General features: G+C 42.9%; 1 protein-coding gene across 7 annotated transcripts in view; it reads right to left on the reverse strand.

Moving 5' to 3' along the window:
- Window positions 1-19,175, reverse strand: part of pard3aa (par-3 family cell polarity regulator alpha, a) — a 516,365-nt gene that overhangs the window by 110,266 nt on the left and 386,924 nt on the right. For 4 of the 7 annotated variants that reach the window (XM_056237051.1, XM_056237054.1, XM_056237050.1 and 1 more), the window contains one exon: window positions 5,687-5,815. The exons of the other annotated variants lie outside the window; for them this stretch is intronic. In XM_056237051.1, coding sequence (XP_056093026.1) covers window positions 5,687-5,815 — 129 coding nt within the window. The remainder of the gene's footprint in view (window positions 1-5,686; window positions 5,816-19,175) is intronic. 7 annotated transcript variants of the gene reach the window in all.

Below are 19,175 nucleotides of genomic sequence, written 5' to 3' on the forward strand. Positions count from 1 at the left end.
TCAAGGATTTTCCCATGAAGGCTTGGGGTATTAGGGGCAGATGACAAGAAAAGGTTGTGAAACACTGTTATAGTGGGAATTTTGGCTGGGTTATAGTGGGTATAGTGGGTTATAGTGGGTCTTTTGGCTGGGTTATAGTGGGTATAGTGGGTTATAGTGGGTCTTTTGGCTGGGTTACAGTGGGTATAGTGGGTCTTTTGGCTGGGTTATAGTGGGTATAGTGGGTTATAGTGGGTCTTTTGGCTGGGTTATAGTGGGTATAGTGGGTCTTTTGGCTGGGTTATAGTGGGTGTACTGGGTTATAGTTGGTCTTTTGGCTGGGTTATAGTGGGTATAGTGGGTTAAAGTGGGTCTTTTGGCTGGGTTATAGTGGGTTATAGTTGGTCTTTTGGCTGGGTTATAGTGGGTATAGTGGGTCTTTTGGCTGGGTTATAGTGGGTATAGTGGGTTATAGTGGGTCTTTTGGCTGGGTTATAGTGGGTCTTTTGGCTGGGTTATAGTGGGTTATAGTGGGTCTTTTGGCTGGGTTATAGTGGGTATAGTGGGTTATACTGGGTCTTTTGGCTGGGTTATAGTGGGTATAGTGGGTTATAGTGGGTATTTTGGCTGGGTTATAGTGGGTATAGTGGGTTATAGTGCGTATAGTGGGTTAAAGTGGGTCTTTTGGCTGGGTTATAGTGGGTATAGTGGGTTATAGTGGGTCTTTTGGCTGGGTTATAGTGGGTATAGTGGGTCTTTTGGCTGGGTTATAGTGGGTATAGTGGGTCTTTTGGCTGGGTTATAGTGGGCATAGTGGGTCTTTTGGCTGGGTTATAGTGGGTATAGTGGGTTATAGTGGGTATTTTGGCTGGGTTATAGTGGGTATAGTGGGTTATAGTGGGTATTTTGGCTGGGTTATAGTGGGTATAGTGGGTTATAGTGGGTCTTTTGGCTGGGTTATAGTGGGTATAGTGGGTTATAGTGGGTCTTTTGGCTGGGTTATAGTGGGTATAGTGGGTTTTTTGGCTGGGTTATAGTGGGTATAGTGGGTTATAGTGGGTCTTTTGGCTGGGTTATAGTGGGTATAGTGGGTCTTTTGGCTGGGTTATAGTGGGTATAGTGGGTCTTTTGACTGGGTAATAGTGGGTATAGTGGGTTATAGTGGGTCTTTTGGCTGGGTTATAGTGGGTATAGTGGGTTATAGTGGGTCTTTTGGCTGGGTTATAGTGGGTATAGTGGGTCTTTTGACTGGGTAATAGTGGGTATAGTGGGTATAGTGGGTCTTTTGGCTGGGTTATAGTGGGTATAGTGGGTTATAGTGGGTCTTTTGGCTGGGTTATAGTGGGTATAGTGGGTTATAGTGGGTATTTTGGCTGTGTTATAGTGGGTATAGTGGGTTATAGTGGGTCTTTTGGCTGGGAAAGTTGACGATGAAGTGCGTTCCAAGCGCTATTTTCAATCCCCACAACCGGCGAACCCTCAAAGTTCATGCTTCCGCCTGAAGAAAAGAGGAAGCTAGTTGAGATAACCACTGTTGATTATAACAGTGCCGTGTCTCTGAGCATTACACAGTATCAGGAACCAAACAAATTCCAGAGGAAGCTTTGCTGAAGAGTGGAGAGGCCGTCAGGACGCCTGAGCTGTGCTAGTCACTGATGAACACTAATGGAGCCAGGAAGATAAGCTAATAGCCAGGATACATGCTGGATGAGAAGGAGTTTACCATGAAGGTTCTCATAATGTTTGCTCTGGCCATTTCTGCTGTGTGTACAAAGCCTGATCAGCCAAATGTAAATACACAGAGGAGGATGAAAGCCACTGGTATATCCTCAGCCGGTTATGTTGCCTACGCACTCCTGCACACACACATGTTGTAAATGGCGTCCTGCCACGGTGGTCCGCTCAGTCAACTTACATATGGTGGACAGGACTGCAACACTGCAACAGGCATAAACAAGACCCCACAATGGTCACCGTGTTCCTGGAGCGTCAGGCTCTGATGAAGCCCTTGATGAGGAATGGAAAATGCAGTTTGTTGAGGACTAGCGAAGGATTGCTGGAAGTTGCTACGCAGCTGCTTACAATTTCCTCGATTGTGACAAAAACAAATGCCACTGATGGCAACACTTCATCAACTTAACTCTAAATCACGTCTGCGAGCACCAGTGCTGCTTCTGAGCAGTTTCGCATATTTTAATCTCATATTATTCCTATCCCAAAAAGCCACTCTTAAAAAACGCATTGCACTTCATCTCGAGGTCATCTGGTCCCCGGGTTCACAGATGTGGCCTAGAAGAGGAACGACCCTACACTAATGTTTGAGTGTCCAAACACGTTTTGTCTTCATTTTGAGAGTGTTATATCATTTCAAACCTATTTTTGTCCTTAAAAAGAGTGCATGTGCTTTTTGTCATTCAAATAAATGTCACTTGGTTTGATATTTTGTTATCTAGTGTGATGGCATTCAAACATTTTGAAGTGTCTTGAGAGCTCAAATGCTTTTTGAGGCCACTGCACAATTAGTCAAACACAAAAATGAAAATTTTCCAAAATATGAATTCTTAACATATAGGCAATATATACAGGTGAAACTCGAAAAATTAGAATATTGTGCAAAATTTTATTTATTTCAGTAATTCAACTTAAAAAGTGAAACTAATATATTATATAGACTCATTACATGCAAAGTGAGATATTTCAAGCCTTTATCTGTTATAATTTTGATGATTATGGCTTACAGCTTATGAAAACAATATTCAAATTTTGAATTTGGGGTTTTCATCATCAAAATTATATAAAAAATAAATGTTTGAAATATCTCACTTTGCATGTAATGAGTCTATATAATATATTAGTTTCACCTTTTAAGTTGAATTACTGAAATAAATGAACTTTTGCACGATATTCAAATTGTTCGAGTTTCACCTGTAGGCTCAATGGGTAAACGTGCCTATTTTGCAAAACTTCAATAATATACCTATACATATTCACTTAAGTTTCCAGCAGAAGTGGAAGTAAAACATCAACAATATTTATTCCTTTTGACATTACAGGGCATATTTTGATTACTAAATACTTATTCTTGTAAAGTAAAATATGAAAAAATAAAAATATTAAAATGGTTGAATATATATATACACACACAGAAGAATATAAAAGCACATGTTTACATATATATGAGTGCTGTATACTGTATGGTATGGTACTGTTTGTATATACTTATACAGTATATATATATATATATATATATATATATATATACACACATATATTATATAAACACAAAATTGTATGTTTTATGTGATTAATCAATTTGATATTCGCCCATTTTAATAACATTGCTACTGAATGATATCAGTATAATATGGGTATAAATATCTGTACAATATCAGTATAAATGTGCTTGTGGCACAAAAATAATATGAGGGTGACAAAATGATAGAATTACATATTTGTGTGACCTCTTCCTTTCACATCACTATGACCATCAGCATAAAACTAACAGCTGAAAGGATTCTGTGAGAATGAAGTCATCAACAATACGCCAGTATATGAGTCGCAGATGAGTTTCATAAACATCCTTGAGGGTCAGGTGTGCTAAAAAGCAGGCTGTGCCCTCCCCGCCAGAAATAGATAGGCTAATGGTGGCGCGTTATGAAAATTAATCTAGCCAACCTTTGGGCTGCCTTCTCCTTCTGGATCTCTAAAAGCCCCTGTCAAAACGTCAGGTGGAATTAACGATCGGTCGTGTCAGGGGAAGGCTGGCTCCGGCGTCCTCCTCTTCCCGGATCCCCGTGGCTTGTTTTAGCGCTGCTGGAAACATCACCTCCAATAGCCATCAGCGCCACCTATCACCTGATCTATAATTTCATAAGTGTGTAGAAATGGCCTTGTCCCCGTGCCTCGTATAATCAATCAAAGCCCCTGCTAGTGCACGTATGCACACTCACACACACGGCAGTCTAACCTGCAGCACGGCGTGTAATAACACCCTTAAAAATAAGGTAATTGATTTTCCTAGCTGTCAGTTTCCCAGGTGAGAGACTTTGAATATCGCATCAGCGTGTGCCGGCCGGGCAGATTATTATTATAACAGACCGATTTCCCTTAAGGATCCCCTGCTATCAACTCAAGGAAGATGGCAGAGGTGAGAAAAGGAAAAAAAGAAAGATAACAGAGAGCTTACAAAAAACAGAGCAGCTAAAGTAACTTAACAATGCAATGTGGGAAATGTGAAAAACAAATCCAGACAAATGAGTGTAAATAAGAGCAGGGGTTAGCGAACGCATCGCAGCCGGCCAACACTTCTCTCCCGACATTTCAGCCGGATTTCTAAGAGCTCCAGGTGGTCGACACATAAGATCGGGGCCTGGAAAGCCTGCTGTCTTTGGGGCAGAGCTGGCAATGTGTTGGGCCCGCGGCCAAAGCCGTAGAGGAGAGTGTCAGAGACGAGACAAGCGCTTAGAAACAGGGTTCAGATGTTCCTTTGAGTGGACGGAGGCTTATTGTCAGCGCAGGGCCTGAGCGAAGCCTCCGCTAAACATGGGATTGAGCCTATTGTTATGTTTCAATTATCTGGCTTGACAACAAAGTGCTTTTGTTTTATGGCTGTATAATGTGAAGGCCGATCCAAACACATCATTTTAAAGGCAATTTCTACAAATACATGTGAACTATCAGAAATGCAATATTATAATGATTTTGTATTGTAATATATTTTAAAGTGTAATGTATTCCTGTGATCAAAGCATCATTACTCCAGTCTTCAGTGTCACATGATCCTTCAGAAATCACTCTAATATGATGATTTGCAGCTCATTTCTGATTATTATCAATGTTAAAAACAGTTGCTTCATATTTTTGTGGAAACAGTGAAACATTTTTATTTTCAGGATTCTCTGATAAACACAAAGGTCAAAAGAAAAACATATATTTGAATAAAAGTATGAATTACTTTTTTAACAATTTGCTTATATTTTGCCAAATCATTTTGGAAGATAAATACCTTTACCAAGTTTAGTGTATTGTTCTTCCCTCATATTTAAAAAATACATATTTTCTCATATTTTGATAAAATATCCCCAAATGGACATCTCTACTGTATATATTAAATGACTAAATATTATATAATAATATAAAACACTATTATATTGTATTATTTCTAATTAAAATTACTGCTCTGCTTTTCCTCATCTTTGTGTGAGAGAGAGAGAGAGAGAGAGAGAGAGAGAGAGAGAGAGAGAGAGAGAGAGAGAGAGAGAGAGAGAGAGAGAGAGAGAGAGAGAGAGAGAGAGAGAGATAGAGAAAAGAACATCTGCCTAGAAACCACATCTATAATAATTTGAAAGACAGGGAAGTTAAATGACTGAAAGTGTGTCTCACGCTGTTACAAAAATAACAACACCCCTTTCATTCAGTCCCCTCTCTAAGGGCCTCCATTTAGTCCACGGCCCCACAGAAACTCCATTATCAGGCTGGTTCCTTCCGTTCAGGAGCACAAAAGAAACAAACAATCCATACGTGATCATTTTAATGCACCGTTATAAAAGCTCTTGACCGTTTACACCAATGACATCTAAGAGCTTTCCCAGAACTTTTACCTCCCTGGACGCCATTTACTTAATTAGACAGTTTGCTAATTCTCCGGGCAGCGGTGGTTAGCTTTAATTGAGAGGCTTTTTACGGGGACCGGGACGCAGGCGCTCACCTCTCCTGTTCTAGCCTCATTCTCTGCATCTCCTCTTCAGTGGCCTGAGTTTCCTCCATCTTGCTCTTGCTGGACCCCTTCCGCTCCATCTTGTCTCCTTGCCTCTCGTCTTTGCGGTTTTTGCCAAACCTGTGGCGGCAGAGACAGAGTGTGGGATGAATTGAGACGGACTTCTAGATTGTTTGTGTTTAAGATGGTTAAAGGAGTAAACCTTTCTTTCTTTGTTCCGCGTTTCAATAAGAGCACTGGAATACCTGGAGGAAATTAAACTGTCAGAATACTTGACATATCAAAAAGAGGAACGGCCAAGTATGACAACGTTAGATTCAACACATCCCTTCTATTTTGCACAATAAGACTGCAATATAAACAGTATTATCTAATCTTAAAAAAAAAAAAAAAAAAGAGGAGCAGATATCTTAAATAATACTACTGTTTTATATATATATATATATATATATATATATGAAGAGTTTGGTTCCAAAACGCGATAAACGCCATTTAAAAAAAAAAATAGTTACTGCAAAAATCAGTATTGTATCTGGTTGGTATTGAAAAGTCAATGTTTAATTTTAAAGCTGCAGTCCGTAGCTTTTCCTCTTTGTCGCCATCTCTGTTTAAAGTCTGCAATTGCAGTCATTCGCGGAATTATAAATTTTACGTGAGTTGTACATCGGCATGAAAGAGCGCGGATGAACACAATGTTGTGAGGAGAGTGCGCGTCGCGGCTGTCGGTCACAGCGCCGGTGTGGATATTGGCATTCAGAATCACACATTATACTTTTTGGAAGTACAGAATGACCAACATAAGAATTTTCACCGGAAAATGTCCTCTAAACAAGTAAGTAACATTCACTTTTGTTCAGATCAACTAAGGGGAAAAATGCATTGCACTGTCTGCAGTAAATCGCGCTGATTAAATCTAACGATCGCTTTATCATGTCAAACCGTGCAAATTATAGGCCTACTTTGTTCTCAAATTGTTAATGTTAACAACATCAGCATTGCGTGATTTAATGTGTTTTATGGTTACCTCTAGTTCAGAATTCATATTCTCCATAATAGCTAAACGAGAAAGGCACAACAAAGGAAACTCCATAACTGTGTGAATTAAGAAAACGTACTGTCACACGATTGAACTATTGAAATGTCTTACTTGTCCAGCAGAAAAAAAGCGTCTCTTCTTCCGTTTTGAACCCCTTCACGCACTTTTCAAAAGCCCCGCCGATGTTTATCCTTGTGTTCGCATGAGACGGTTGCTGTCTTTCTCTAGCCACTTTAAATCCGAAGTACGAAGTCTTTTGGGTTTTATAACTGGTGAATCTCCAGTTGACACTGATGATTGTCGTTTGGATCTTTCTGGATCCGCCATAAGTTAAATTATGTAAAGTGCTGCGAGAAAAGCCTATACATCTAAACATCTCGTCACGCGCAGTATAGCCGGCTAGCCGAAACTCCTTCTTTATGTGTACGGGTGTGACGTAATGACGCAAAGACATGCTCCAATTTCCCGCGGAAACCCACCAGTACCACTGGAATTAAAATCATTATTACAAGCTAACCGTTTTGAATCGAGCTACGGCAACCAGATAGGTTTGAACACTGGCTGAATGTTTTTTTTTAAATAATTATTTTGGATTATTTTTAACTTGAAAGACTGCAGCTTTAAGAAAAATGCGATATCCGCCGTGTTATTCTGTCATGTTTTCTCCCTTTCTTTCCAAACCGCGACAAACGCCAGTCTCCCTTCTCTGCAGAATGCGATATATCCGCTCTCAACCAATCACAACGCACCATTCCACGCAATGTAAACAGTAACGGCAGCGCCTTACATACACCCGGCTTCCTAGTTTTTCTTATCTATTTTGTACTTTTAGATCAACAAACAAACAAAAAAATGAATAATTTTGACGGTATTTATGAACCTGTGGTTGTTTCTGCGGTGGGTAAGAAACGTAAGGCATCGAAATCGAATCATTTACGTGAGGAGATTAAGAAGATGAGGCACTCGGGAGGAGGAAAAATGTTTTCAATCTTCTTTACAGTTCTTAATAAAAATATTATACTAATAAACTTACGTTGTTGTGTATTTTCAACAGTTTCAATATGAAAAAAAAAAAAACTTTTGTATTGATTCAATGGATTAATTGCATTTTGAATTTGAAAAAAAAAATGGATTTATTGCATTTTGGGGAAAAAAATAATCCGTTTTTATAATAAATCTTTAAAAAGCCAAAAACCTGGATTTAAATTTTTTTTGTTATTATGACCTACAAATGCTATGTGAAAGTTTGAAACAGAAAATAGTGGTTTTCATCTTTCCATTTTCTTGGTAAAGAAAACACATTTTTACTCAAATTAATCTAAATGGATTTATTGCGTTTTGGAACCAAACTCTTCATATATACACAGCATATATATACGTACATATACTTTATATATATATATATATATATACAGTATATACACAGTATATATATATATATATATATATACACACAAAAACTTTTGTTAGATGCGATTAATCGCGATTAATCGATTTGACACACTAGTTAAAATACTCACTGTTTCAATAGTTTAGCCACAAGACATAAACAAATGTGCATGTTAACATGATTTTAATGTGTAAAACTGCTTACTAACATTTTCTGTCTAAAATGACATCCAATTGGCCATAACAACAAAACACCACAAGCCGTATAACTTATTTTTTTTCTGTAATGAAAACGAAGGGCGAGTTAAATTGTATTTTTTTCTTTGGTAATCAACATAAAGGTGTGTTCACATTAGTGAAAAGTTCAACAAAATTCAACACAATTTTGTGAGTAAAGAGGGTCCATAGTCAATAGTGTAGCGATGTATGAAACACCACTTACTCAGAGTCACTTCCAAACTCGGCAGATTTATATTAGTAAACATGACGAATTCACATGTTCACAAACATGAATCTGATTTTGCCTGAGGAACTTCATCGTACAAAGGTACATGTGACACCCTTATGCCACAAATGCTGCCAGTTGAGAATATTTAGAATATACTATTAACTATTACCCTGGTTAGCATTGCCTTTGTCAAGGGATTAACAGGAAAAAACACTTTTGAGATGTTGTACATATATACATATACATGTGTATCATTCCCCAAAGACATTACTCGACTAACTTCCTCAACCTTTGTCCCTTCCTGATTGAAATCTTAAATGGCCACACTTGTGCTGCCTTCGGACAGGATGTGGTATAGACAGGCTTCTCAGTCAATGAAACAACACTGTGTGGTTATCAACACTTGCCCTTTGGGATTCAAAAGTGCTCCAAGGCATGAGGACAAGGTCTCAAAATCCTGTGCTTCTGAGTGATGTCATTTCCTGCACACTAGTAGCTTTGGCTCGAGGGAAGGCGTGAGGAAGTACAGATTGTGGTCAGTCTTCCAGTCAAAGCAAGACTCGCAACATACGCTTCCAATATCACACTAATTCGTGGAGAGTTTGTGTGTGGGTCCTATACAGTAAATAGAATTTCCCGGGGGTGATAATCAAATTTTGTACAATAACAGAGAGTGTACAAATCCGTGGGGCGACAATATGAATAAGTGCCTCCAATAAAAGTACATTTCCATTCAATGAAAGTAATCATTGTCATTGACTAAGTTGCTTTCTCGTGACGCCTAGCTCCATTGAAATGTTGCATGCACATTGATTATGAAAATTTGATTACCAAACAAAAACTCTCTTCAGTAGTCAGTGAATGAAAGCGTGATGGCACAAGCCATCAATCTGATTTCTACAGCATACTAACCACCGTAACCCCATGTTTATGTTCTTAACTCTCTTGCCAAGGTTCACTGGAGACCCCAAGAACACATTTCCCCCCTAAACTCAACAGAATGACCTCAGACGGGGTTGATTTTGTGCCTCTGGATTGAATTTATTCATGAAATGGGAAACCCTTTTCCCCATATATGTTTATTGTTCTACTTTACACAGGCACGTTTCTCAAACGACTCCTGGATCCAACACGGGAATGCGGGAGATATTCTCTTTCGGTTATAAAAACATCGAAAGGCCAAACTTTCCACTTTTCTCCCTCCGATACTGTACATTACCTGATTAATTAATCAACAAATGGCCCGGGTCTAGGCGTAAAAGTCTGCCGCACGCATGCTAATAACAGCGAGGCTCAATCTATCACAGCTCTCGCTGACAACCCACCGTACATCTCAAGGACTTTTTCATTAACTCTCCTTAAATAATCTTCCTTTTCACCATGTCTTTCTCCGCAGCCCATCCCTCTCTTAAAATGACACTTGGAGAGATATGCCGAGAGGCCAGTGAGGATTTTGGAGGCTAATCGATGAGACTATTTCAAACTTCTAACACAAACAAGTAAGGTCAAAAGCGACTGAATGGCTCTTTCAAAGCATTGTGGACTAAAACAAATGCAAATGATCTTACCCTTACAGTAAAACTCCTATGGGAGTCAACGTCTATTTGCAGATGAAATGGACCACGGCTGTACTTCCAAACCCTCCCTGGGGAGTTACCACGGTATTTTATTCATCTCTACAATCCCTGAGGCTTTAAGCGTAATTGTCATTAACTGACAATGAGACTGAAACTACAGAGACTCTGTAATGAACAACATGACTGTTTTTAGTTGATGCGCAGACAGTTCCTCTGTGAACTCAGGGATTGGACCTTCTCTCCCAGTTCACATCTTTCATTTTGCTAAACATCAAAACTAATGCAGTCTGGCATGATCCCTAGACCTCACATTGAGTGTTTGTGTTCACAATCAATCATCTTTACAAGAAACTCTTATTAAAACCCCCAAGAATTGTACAATATTTGCTAGTCGGTCACAGGTGATACTAGGGGGAGGGACATTCTCAAATTTGGATATGATAATTCAATAATTCAACGAAGAGTTGGAAAATGGAAAATTTGGATATGTGCAAGACACGATGCAAATATGTTTGGTTGATTTTCCCAGAAAATAAATATTGTACATTTTAATGTGTATTTATTCTGCGTTGTGAAAAGTGATTTTTGTGAAATTTTGTAAAAACAGCAGCAAAATTCCAATTTTGGTTTTTATGGGCTAATAAAAAAAAATGACAAAAGCACATCAAATTACTAAAACCAAAAAAATAAAAATAAATGTAATGGCTAATTCAAATAATAATAATCAAATAAATCATATTCAGACCCCCTACTTGAGCTGCACGATTCTGGACAAATTGAGAATCATGATTTTTTTTTGTTTTGTTTTTTTGGATTCTTCCATGATTCTGAACAGATAACTAAACAACATAACGAAATGTACAAGAGGTTCTGATTAAATGTTAATTGCTGCAGTCTTTTTAAAATGTTGAATTAATCTAAACCGGTTTAGTGAAAGATTAAATGACTCACTCATAAATGATTCATTGGTTTCATTACTGGATGAATAAATCTTTGAAGGAATCTCTTGAATGAATGATTCAATGACAAATACATTTTTTAATCCCCTTGTCACCACCTGGTGGCGTAATGATGCAATCGATACAACCGTTATTTGAAGCGCTACGTCACTTTCAAAAGGTGATTTACACCATTTTAATCGCTACTCTAGACACCAGTGATTATATCCAAACTAAGAACTTTTATTCCAGTACTTCTGTGATAATATGAATATTTGTAACACGTAAATAACGATATGAATGAGATCACGTGGGTGTTTGAATCGAGATCACGAACCTTTTAACGATTAATCGTGCAGCTCTACGGTCTACTGAGACGGTCTTTGTTTGGTTTGCTTTAGAGTCGAGTTTGGTTGTTCTGTTTACATATTTCGTAAGTCCTGCTAAAATTCTGAGACCACTAAAAGGACCCAATTATGAAACACTCTTACATGACAACTCTGCGAAATCAGAAAACGTTTTTGCCATGCACGGCCATCTGTAGCTTTTACAAACAGGTCCGGCTTTGACACAACTCGGCCAGGGCAAATGATCTGAACAATGCCTAATAGCTTCAACAGTATTTCCCTGTCTATGCTACACAGAAACAGAACAAGCTGAATGGCACCGACATAATTAAGTGGTAAACGAATCAGAGACAGCACAATAGACAGCCATACATGGAGACAATGTTCTTTGTCCTTTTGTTCTTCAGCTGAATGAGCTTGAATCTGTGCTATTGGTGTTGGCTGGGCTGTGTGCTGCTCAGCGGCTGGCAGAGCTTCAGCAGGTCAGAGTCAATGTCACCAGTAATAACTGCGGTCTGATGGAGCTGGATCTGGACTCAGCAGTAGGTGAACAGTCTATTTGTCGAGAAGTTTTAAAGCTGTTTGCTCAGGCCCTCGGGGTCAGATTACCGCTTACTCACACCATCCAATTGCACATGGTTTCGTGTTAGTGATACAGAGGATTCGATGTACCAAAGATACAGTGACAAATCTAACACAATTTTACAAAGTTACAAACCACCCAGAACACCTTGGGAACTAAATTGCAATGATCTGGCAACCCAAAAAACTTAAGCATCCACACAGCAATCTCCTAGCAACCACCCAAAACACCTTAGCAACCACATAGGAATGGCCTGGCAGCCACCTTAGCAACCACATACCAAATTCCTGGCAATCACCCAGAACACATTAGCAATTATCTATAAATGGCCTTCCAACCACCTAGAATACATTAGCAACCACATAGCAACGCCCTGGCAACCACCTAAACACCTTAGCAACCATATGGCAATGACTTGGTAACCACCCAGAACACCATTACATCCACATGGCAATGTCCTAACAACCACCATAGCAATGATCTAAAAATGTGCTAGCAAACACCCAGTTTATATTAGCAAAAACATAGCAACGACCTGGGAAATACCCAGAACACCTTAACAACCACATAACAACATCCCCGGCAACCAATCTACCTTAGCATCTACAAAGTGTAGGAATTGTCTGGAAAGCACCCAAAACACCTTAGCAACCCTATAAAAGTGTCTAAGCAACCATCCAGAACACAAGAGCAACCACATAGCAATGCCCTAGTAACCACCCAGCAACCACCCAGCAACGCCCTGGCAACCACCCAGAACACCTTATCATCTACATAGCAATGTCATAACCCACAACACCTTAGCAACCATCTATAAATACTGAAGAAAACATCCAGAGCACATTAACAACCACATAGCAATGTCCTAGCAACCACCCAGAAAACCTTAGCAACCATCTAAAAATGTCCTAGCAACAATCCAGAACCCCTTGGCAAACACGTATGCCCTGGCAACTACCCAGAACACTTTAAAAACAACATAGCAACGCCCTGACAACCAACCAGAACACCTTGTCCACCATCTAAACATTTTCTAGCAACCATCCAGAACACAACAGCAACCATATAACAATGCCCTAGAAACCACCCTGCAACAGCATAGCAACGCCCTGGCAACAAGCCAGAACCCCTCAGCATCTACATAGCAATGTTCTAGCAACAATCCACAACACCTTAGCAACCAAGAACCACGTAGCAATGTCCTAGCAACCACCCAGAACACCTTAGCATGGTATATTTCCCAAAAGCATGGTATTACCATGTTCCAAAAACATATATACAACAAAACCCTGCTACCTTTTAGTTAGTTATCTAGCATAAAATATCTAAAAAAATAAATCAATTCACCCTAACCTGAAATAGTGTTTTTTTGTATGCCATTCACACACACTGCCACTGACTTCATCATAAAGTGTGCTCTCCAGTTTCCAGAGCACAAAAGTACAGTTTAATGGGCCATCACTAAGCATCTCTCCCCTCTGCTCCTCTGACAGCCATGAGTAATGAGCAGCTAAACACCTGCCGGCTTCAAAACACACACTCAACCTCACACACACCAGCCACGGCCAGACACACACTCACACACACACATTTGTTTTCATATCAGGGAGGGACCTCCCATACACTTCTGCAGTTTAAACGAAACAAATGATAATTGCTACACCCTTCCCCTAAAGCTTCTGGCATTCCTTATATGAGAAGCAAGACATTTGCCATGTTCAGAATAGCATATTACCATATCATTCATACTATTTTTGAACTATGTAGTTTGCACACTATGCAAATGCAGCTCCTTGTCTCACTATCTGATTGAACTACCAATAGTTTAGATTTTTTTTTTTTTTACACAAAACTAAAGGCAAAGATTAACATTTATTTTCAAGATGATACCTGGACAATCTTTAGCATTGGTAGTGTATGCATGTTTCTTAAAATAACATCACTCTAAAAAATGCTGGGTTGTTTCAACCCAAATTTGGGTCAAATATGGACAAACCCAAATGTTGGGTTGAAACAACCCAGCATTTTTTAGAGTGATGTAAACTAGCACACAAACTACAACCATATATGTTTCTCACAGCAACATGCTACACTCTGCACTACTGTATATTCTAGTATTCTTTTCTGAACCTATCCACTCTTTATGTAGCTATTTTCTACACTGGGACCATGAGTATGGGACTTGGACAGCTATTTATTTATGTATTTATTTTTATTATGGGTTATTTTGGTTCCCACAAGCTTAGACAAAGGACCATGCATACACACATACTCCAATTACTCCTTCAGCACAGAATCACAGATTTGACTCAATCAAGGCGTCGTACAGGAGTAACCGCAGCTGTCACTGTAGGAGGCAATCGAGCTTTAATGCTCAACAAAACGCTAGTTTACCCGAAGGACCATGCTATTATACTCAACAGCCCCCGTCTTCAGCTGAATAATGCCATCTCCTCAATCACCCCCTTCATCTCTGTCACCAGTGCTGTCAAATCTAACATTTCACCACACAAAGCAATACATTACCGTGGCTGTTTACACTACAGAGACGTGACATGGGGCGCCCGTGTCTAACGCAAAACATTTTATGTATTGCGTTCCCAAAACAATGTGTCATGTGATGAAATGAGTTTTGTAGTTGTTTATCAAAAGATAAAGGTTTGCGACCTTTCATGTGCAAATATGCATTTGATAATGCGGACCATGGATGAACCCCAAAAACAATTGGGCCTGTCAATTTAATGCATTGTGATTAACTCATTTATTTAAAACTATTTTATTTATTTAAAAACACTTAAACAGCAAATAAAACGAATCGGTTACCTAACGTAACCTCGGTTCTCTCTAGAAGAGGGAACGAGTATTGCGTAAGCTAGCTTACGCTGCGGGAAAGATTCATCTTTGCTGAGATATTGAAGCCAAAAAATTATTTCATAATTTTGTATCCATACACAACGCAGTTCCTCTGCGGCAGACCTAGAGCGGGCTAGCTAGCAGCTCATTGGTTCGCTCAGAGAGAACTGCTTAAGCCTATGGGAGAGCGGGGCTGAACCCGCTTCCAATGAGAGGCGCCCGCGCGCTCATTGCGTCATGACCCGCCAGAATGGGCGTGGCCATGGTGTATATAAGGCGCTCTCCCAGGCTTATATGTTGATTTATTTCAGCGTGAAGCGAAACGCTAGTAGCGCAAGCACGGCCGGGAACGCAATACTCGTTCCCTCTTCTAGAGAGAACCGAGGTTACGTTAGGTAACCGATTCGTTCTCTTACGAGAGGTTCTCTTTGTACATTCACTCCACGAGAGGTTCTCTTTGTACATTCACTCCACGTTAAGAAATTCCCCCGGTATATCCCTGGGTTTTTCATGAGTGGATTCGTAGCGCGCACGGCGTTGGCCAGGTGTTCCCGCAGCGTAAGCTAGCTTACGCTGCGGGAACACCTGGCCAACGCCGTGCGCGCTACGAATCCACTCATGAAAAACCCAGGGATATACCGGGGGAATTTCTTAACGTGGAGTGAATGTACAAAGAGGCCGCAGAGCGGGCTCATGAAGTGTACACATAAGCATGTATGGGGCCAGCAGAGCGGGCACATGAAGTGTATAAGCATTACAGGAGAGCACAAGGGGCGAACCGGTTGTGAGGGACCTCCAGAAATGCAGCTTCTTAGAGAGCTGTTCGTCAGACAGCTAGTAATTTTGCCTGCAAGGCGGGAACTTCCAAGTTATAAAACCTGACAAAAGTGGACGGGGAGGCCCATCCCGCGGCCACACAAATGTCATGAATGGAAATTACACAGGACCATGCCCACGATGAGGCCATGCCTCTAGTGGAGTGCGCCCTGATGCCCAGAGGGCAGGGCAGGCATTTAGATGCGTAAGCAGAGGCGATAGCGTCCACTATCCATCTAGACAGTGTCTGTTTTGAGGCGGCCAGACCCTTGGTGCGCCCCCCAAACGACACGAAAAGCTGCTCAGCGCGTCTGAACGCGGCAGCGCGCGTAGTGTACAATCTCAGAGCCCGCACCGGACAAAGGAGATTGGCATCGCGCTCACTATCGGATGAAGGCAGAGCCGATAGGGAGATAATCTGAGCCCTGAACGGGGTACCAATCGCCTTCGGGACATAGCCATGCCTAGGTTTGAGAATGACAATCGAATCATTCGGTCCAAACTCAAGACACGCGGCGCTGGATGAGAGCGCGTGAAGATCCCCAACGCGTTTAACTGAGGACAGAGCCGTCAGGAAAACGGTTTTGAGCGAGAGGTATTTCAGATCCACAGACTCGAGCGGTTCGAACGGGGGTGCTTTCATAGCTTCAAGGACTATAGAAAGATCCCAAACCGGAACCGACGGGGGCCGCGGAGGGTTCATCCTCTCAGCTCCCCTGAGGAAGCGGATGACTAACTCGTCTTTGCCCAATGACTGAGCGCGTCGGGGTTCCGCGAACGCCGCGACGGCTGCCACATAAACCTTGAGAGTGGAGGGGGACCTGCCCTTGTCCAGCATCTCTTGAAGGAAAACAAGCAAAGACGGCACCTCGCACGACCGTGGGTCCAGCTGTTTGTCGGTGCACCATTTTGAGAACACAGACCATTTAGACGCATAGAGCCTTCTCGTGGAAGGTGCTCTAGCCTGTATGACAGTGTTTCTTACTCCCTCTGGCAAATCAACGAATAGTCGTTGATCACCCATGCATGCAGCGCCCAGCGCTGTGGATGGGGGTGCCAGATCGTGCCGCGAGCTTGAGAGAGGAGATCTGCTCTGACTGGGATGGGCCACGGGGCTGTCTGTGACAGCTGCGTGAGCTCCGGAACCCAATTCTGACTCTCCCAACGCGGGGCTATGAGGAGCACCGAGTGGCGTGTGTCCCTGATCCTCTGAATTACCTGTGGTAACAGAGTGATCGGAGGGAATGCATAGAGCGGGCGGCGAGGCCATTCCTGGGCTAGCGCGTCCTCGCTCTTCGAGAAATATATTGGGCAGTGAGCGTTCTCTTCTGACGCGAAGAGGTCTACTTCTGCTCTGCCGAATAGTCGCCACAGTAACTGGACCGTCTGTGAGTTCAGGGACCATTCTCCTGTGGAGATGAGGTTCCTGGACAGTATGTCTGGACCGTCGTTCAGATGGCCCGGCACGTGCGTCGCTCTGAGCGAGAGCAGGCGGCTCTGAGACCAAACTAGAATGCGGTGCGTCAGTCGACAGAGATTTCTGGATCTGACACCGCCCTGACGGTTGAGATAGGAGACCACGGCCATATTGTCCGAACGGATCAGGACGTGGTGTCCCTGGATGCGCGGGAGAAAGTGCGAGAGCGCGTTCTCGACCGCCAGCATTTCCAGACAGTTTATATGTAATGGGCTTTCCTGAATCGACCAGTGGCCGAAGGCCGGTGAGCCCTCGCAGACTGCACCCCAACCCGTGTTGGATGCATCTGTCGAGATGACTTTTCGGCAGGAAAAGGTCCCCATCGTGACGCCTAGACGAAACCATTCTGCTACTGTCCATGGCTGCAGCGCCGTGAGACACGTTTGCGTAACCCTGATCAGCTGGCGACCCGTGTTCCACGCGCGGTGGGGTACACGGCTGTTCAACCAGAACTGAAGCGGGCGCATGTGCAGAAGGCCCAGCTGAAGTACAGCGGAGGCTGAGGCCATGTAACCCAGCATCCTCTGAAAAGTTTTCAGAGGCCTGCGGGTGCCCATCTGGAACGAGGCGGCTAGACGCTGAACACTGCGCGCGCGCTGTGTAGACAGGCGAGCCGTCATCGTGACCGAGTCCAAATCTATTCCTAGGAAGGAAATCGATTGACTGGGATGAAGGGAGCTCTTTGTCCAGTTGACAGAGAGGCCCAGCGTTTCCAAATGGTCGAGGAGAACTGCGCGGTGCGACAGAAGCTCCGTCTGTGATTGGGCCAAAATCAGCCAGTCGTCCAGATAATTCAGAATGCGCAGCCCCTGGCTTCGCAGGGGGGCGAGCGCCGTATCCATGCACTTCGTGAATGTACGGGGCGCCAGAGATAAGCCGAACGGGAGAACGGCGTATTGATAAACAAGACCCTCGAAGGCGAAACGTAAGAATGGCCTGTGACGGGGATTTATCTGGATCTGAAAATAGGCGTCTTTCAGGTCTAGAGATATGAACCAGTCCCCTTGGCGCACCTGCGCGAGGAGTTTCCTGGTAGTGAGCATCTTGAACGGTCTCTTCATGAGCGCTTTGTTCAAAGACCTGAGATCTAAGATCGGTCTGAGGCCGCCGTCTTTCTTGGGAACCAGAAAATAACGGCCGTAAAACCCCGACTCGGTCATAGATGGCGGGACTCTCTCTATCGCGCCCTTTTGCAACAGCGTCGCAATTTCTGAGCGGAGCGTGCCGGCGGCCAGCGGGCTGACAGAAGATTCGAGCTGCGCGCGCGCACGAGGCGGGCGGCGGCGAAACTGTAGCAGGTAGCCGTTCTTTATAATGCTTAACACCCACGGGGAAATGCCTGGAATGGCTTCCCACGCTTTGGAGCATGCGGCTAGTGGCCGAATGGCTGTATTGCCCTGATTGCTGCACATAGCGGGCTGGACACAGTGTGTGGGCGCGCTTTGAATGTGTGTGGCAACGGGATTTGCACTCAGAGAGGAGTCTATGGGCCGTGACACAGAGCGAGCAGAGAGGGGACACGTGCACGAGCTCGTGGGCGTGTTTATGTTCTCTGATATTAGAGCGGGCTGTGCCCGTTTCATGTGATGGGGCTCTGATAGAGACACGGGATATGTTATGCTTGTGTGTATGGGTGAACACATGATTGTGGGCACATTTTCTACACAACTGGCAAAATTTCTCTTTTTGAGATTTCTCTGGGTAGCCGTAAAAACGGCTTTTTGTCGCTCGCAAGCGGGCTGGGACACCGGCTTGTTTGTGGCGGTCAACACTACAGCAGTCGGCGAAATAACGGGGACTGGCAGAGGGCGAAGCTTTGACGGCGGTCCGGCCGCGGCGGGAGAGCACCGTCGTTTTCTTGACATTGTTAGGCAGACTTCTGATGATCAGGCTTCAGCGTGATCTTGGGTCGCGGGCCACGGGGGGGCGGCGGTCTGCGGCGGCTGTCAGAGCGAGAGCGAGGGCGAGGGCGGCCGCTCTGACTGCGCTGAGTTGTTTGAGTCTGCGGAGGGGGGC

The sequence above is a fragment of the Rhinichthys klamathensis genome, unplaced genomic scaffold (assembly GCF_029890125.1).
Source record: "Rhinichthys klamathensis goyatoka isolate OS25496 unplaced genomic scaffold, OSU_Roscu_1.1 h1tg000476l_1, whole genome shotgun sequence".
Lineage (NCBI taxonomy): Eukaryota > Metazoa > Chordata > Actinopteri > Cypriniformes > Leuciscidae > Rhinichthys > Rhinichthys klamathensis.